General features: G+C 36.9%; 1 protein-coding gene across 2 annotated transcripts; it reads left to right on the forward strand.

Annotated features, from left to right (window-relative positions):
- LOC121416129 (uncharacterized protein C3orf38-like) lies at positions 1–4,246 on the forward strand. 2 transcript variants are annotated; one of them, XM_041609597.1, is made up of 3 exons: positions 1–198; positions 2,527–2,708; positions 3,347–4,246. In XM_041609597.1, exons 1-3 carry the CDS (start codon positions 78–80, stop codon positions 3,980–3,982), a joined length of 939 nt encoding a protein of 312 aa, XP_041465531.1. In that variant the 5' UTR covers positions 1–77; the 3' UTR covers positions 3,983–4,246. The 2 variants fall into 2 exon arrangements, with proteins under 2 accessions (XP_041465531.1, XP_041465532.1); XM_041609598.1 differs by having other exon boundaries at positions 3,359–4,246.

The following is a 4,246-nucleotide window of genomic DNA, read 5'->3' on the forward strand; positions in this document are numbered from 1 at the left end:
GCGCGCCGCATAATTAGACTTCTTGCAGCGACAAGCACAGCAGACTCGGTTACAGACGACGTAATCAAATATTGAAAATGCTATCTGAAAGAGAAAAGAACGGGGTACGGAAACTCTTAGGCAAGATTCCAGAGGAAGACATTTTTCAGCTTGCAAATACTGTAACAAACAGACTTGTGGTTGTTCAAAACAGGAGAGGTAAGTATTTTTTCACCTTGCCTCTTTTCTATCGGTCCCATGTGCTCAAGTCTGTGTGATGTTTTCCCGGGGGCCCCAGAATCAGGGTAATAATGGATAGGCCCTCATTCGTTTTTCCTTTCTAAGCTAAGTTAATCATCGAAGAGCAAAAACGGAAATCAGCCCCGTGATTCGGTCTTTGAAAACACAAAAACGAAATCACAGTGAGAAAAAACGTGCTTTGATTTTGTTTTTGTAGATCAAAAACAGAATATTGAATTTGAAATCAGAAAGACAGAAATTTTTAATACTTTTTTCTTTGAGCTTTGGGCTTTTTCAGATTTCCCATTCCATATTTGTGTTTTTATGTATCAAAAACAAAATCAGAACACACTTTTCTCTCCATGATTCTGTATTCGGACAATCGCACAGCGAACATCGAAATAGCCGTCGGCTCTCTGATTTTTTATTTGCTCTTCGTTCATCAATATTAAAGAGCGCCATCTATGTCAGCAAAATGAACCATATTTCATAATTATCTTGATAGAATTAAAAATAAACCACCGTTCTAGCATGTATACTGGCAAGCTATGGGTGTCGATCTGTATTCATGATTGTGGCTGTTTTCTTCTCTTGTGAGGGACTTTTTTTTTGATAGATTTTATTTTGATTTTATTATTCTTTTAGTTTGGGCAGAGGTCAGAGGCGTAATGAGACTAAAATTTTCAGGGCAAGACATGACATAAAGGGCTAAATTACTTTCAAAATGCTGTTTGCAAGGGAAGCGACCAAACCAAAAATAGCCTTTCGAATAGATAAATGAACAAACCATGAATACAGATCGACATCCATAGCTTGCCGGATTTCCGTTTTTGCTCTTCGATGATTAGAAAGGAAAAACGAATTATCCATTAGTACCCTGATTGCCCAGGTCTAGCTTGGCTCACTCATTTAATGAACAAAGTTATGATATAACTTGGCTCTTAAGTAAATTTGATTCTTTAAATTATTTTTTCTTTATTAGATTTAGAGCTTGAAAAATGAAAATTTTCTTGCCATATTTTCTTCCACCAATAGAGGGCGTACACAAAAATATGCCCCAAATTCAAGTTTTTGAGCGCTTTGGTCAATACAAAAATTATTCTAAGTTACTAATGAAAACTGAGTTGCAACTGTATGGAAATTAATAACTTTGGTCACAAAAGTGATATTTTAATGATTTTTTAAAGTGTGTGCTCAATACAGCATTGGCATACCATAGTCAGGACTACCTGTAGATTCTCCACAGGCAAGATGGTTGCAGTGAACAAGTGGCCTGGCTTAGCCTGGAGGCTTCTGGGGAGTAAAATTATTTCTACTATACGTAGGCTTACTCCCCATGAAGCCTGGTACGGCAAAGCATAGGCCCACACGAAGGAGACAATATTTGTTGGCAATTGTTGGCCAAAAATTGTCAGTCTTAAATACATGAAAATATTCAAAATAGAGGAGCGTTTACTTATATTGTCGCCATCTTGCTGTCTTTGTTATCATAGCTAAAGATACTAGACACGTAAAGAGGGCGACAATATCATGAGCAGTGCTAGACCAAAAGCTTTGGTGACGGTCTCTGTTATGTTGGTTGTTCCGCTGAACTCCGTTGGCTCCAACTAAATTTCTAGCTTGATTGGTACAGGGACTCAATGGCCATATGTTTATGTATTAAGTTCGGATAAAATAGGGAAGTGAAGTTGTGCAACAGCCGATGTAAGTCACTGTTTTTTCCCCTTTTAATTTTATTTTTCACCTTTTAATTTTATTTTTCCCTGTTATGGTGCATTTCAGGTCAAAACGGAATAATAATCTTTATTTTGGTACAGTTTTTTTCATATATCATAAATCGATGAGCCCCGTGGTAGGGATTTTGCAATGTTAATCCCTAATGGTGGCTGCACGATAGCGAGCCATTTGTGTATGAGGAGGAAAAAATGTTAAAAAACTTCTCGAAACAGATGGTTGCCAGCTGTCTAGAGCAGTGCCCACTTAGATTTTAAAAATATAGTTTCATACGATATAATTTGTTATGGTCATTTGACCATTGCAAATTTCGCTTCACTTGAAATAAATATGAAATGATGAAAATATGAAATTGCTTTCGGCATCCTTATCTGCCTAGATCTCTTTACATGTGCATTACATAATCAATTCTACTGTATGTTAAACTCTTAAACCTTCACATCAAACAAGTTGGAATTGAAGGAGTTTAGAATGTTAATTGCTGATGCTGTAACAAAAGGAATACTGAATGAGAATTTTTATGGAATTTAACAAATTGTCATTTTCTTATCACAATTTCTATGACAATGATAGAAGCTACAAAGGCAATCGCTATGTATAGTGACAGTGCAGAACAACTTCTCCGACGCAAACTGGTGAAGCGAGATGTTATCTTCAGTTATCTTGCTGACCTCCATGTTCCTGTATCACCTGGTGCAGACAAACACAAGCTTATTCAGAAAGTTCTCATGTGTTGGCAGACTTCTGATGATTTGGTGAGGATAGATTGACAGGTGTTATCATATTTTGTCTGTGTATAGATACATGTAAGTCCAACCCTAAGAAATGATTATGAAATGGGAATAAAAAAATATTGTGGTAAAGTTATGATTTCTTTTTTAATAATCAAACAAGAATTATTATCTAGCAATTTTTTGTAAAGAAATGAAACTATGAAATTTCGATAAGCATATTTTGATTTTGTTTCTACCCAAGTCCCACTTGAGTATGAAGTTCTGATATCACCTGTTGTTTAACGTGATTGTGACAAAAAGACCACATGTTGTGTGGCCTCGTAATTTTTTTTGTGTGTGTTAAGACCAAAAATCATATCAATAGCAACAAATTTAAGGTACATAAATTTAAAAAAAATAATAAGATGCAGCAATCAGTCTCTTAGTGATGCTATGCATACTGCCAATATGAAAAATAAAAGTTGATCAGTAAGGCATCCAATCATCTATTGTCATAAACATGTTTGATTATCCTATTGTTTAAAAGTGGAGTATAAAATTTGAAATTGGAGACAGGATCAGTTTGAAAAGACATTTTAAATACTGGTATTCATATTATCTACAGAATAACTTGGTGTTCTCATTTCTGACTATGTTTTCTTATCCAATGTATTTCTCAGAGTGGCATAAAGGATGAATATGAAACGGATGAAAGCCCTATTTCATCTCAAGAGCTGTCTGACTCATCCCAAGATACGTTTCGTCTTTCACAAGAGAGTTCATCCAGGGACTCGTCAGCACACAGTACTCCAGCAGATACATCATGGTGTCAGGATCTAGCTGTACAATTCTCTTCTTGGTTTTTCACACAACTCAACCAGCTTCATCCCCAGCACACTAAAGAAAGCAACAATGAATGGGGACCAAGTCACTTCCTGGATGACGCAAACCTGAAACTTTATGTCCTTCGGGGAACCGACCGTCGCTTGGATGCATATGACGGCTCTGCTTTGGTTTCCCAGAGATTAGGATGCTTGGTGAAGGATGAAGGATTGGTTTTCAATCCAAACCTGACTGCAGAGGGTACTCGAGGATGCAGTGAGCCACATGGACTCGTTATGATTGCAGTGTGTGGCACCATCCACAAGGCAGGAACGTGTATGGGACTCTTTGAGCAAAACATTGGACTCGTCAAAGATCCCGCAGCTGATAATAACTGGAAGATTAAATTCATCAACATGCAAATCAAAGATGGTTCCTCCAGGAATGTACCAACATTAGGCAATTTCTCTGAATTAAATGCTATTTCAATGTAAACACAGATAAATGGTCATGGAGATCATTGGATACTGCTGCGTGATTATTAATCAATTGAAATTTCACCCCTCCCCCCTCAAAAGTGGTCAACAAATAGGAAGTTGTGTATCATTCATGGGGATATGTGATTGACCATGTACATGATCAGTGAAAATCACCTTCTGTATTAAAGCCACCCTGAACGAGGATTGAAGTACAGTTGTATTTTTGGACCCTACAAACGTGAATTTTGTCTTCCATTAAGTTAAAGTGACACTTCCCCC

This window comes from Lytechinus variegatus, chromosome 5 (genome assembly GCF_018143015.1).
Source record: "Lytechinus variegatus isolate NC3 chromosome 5, Lvar_3.0, whole genome shotgun sequence".
NCBI classification, from domain to species: Eukaryota; Metazoa; Echinodermata; class Echinoidea; order Temnopleuroida; family Toxopneustidae; genus Lytechinus; species Lytechinus variegatus.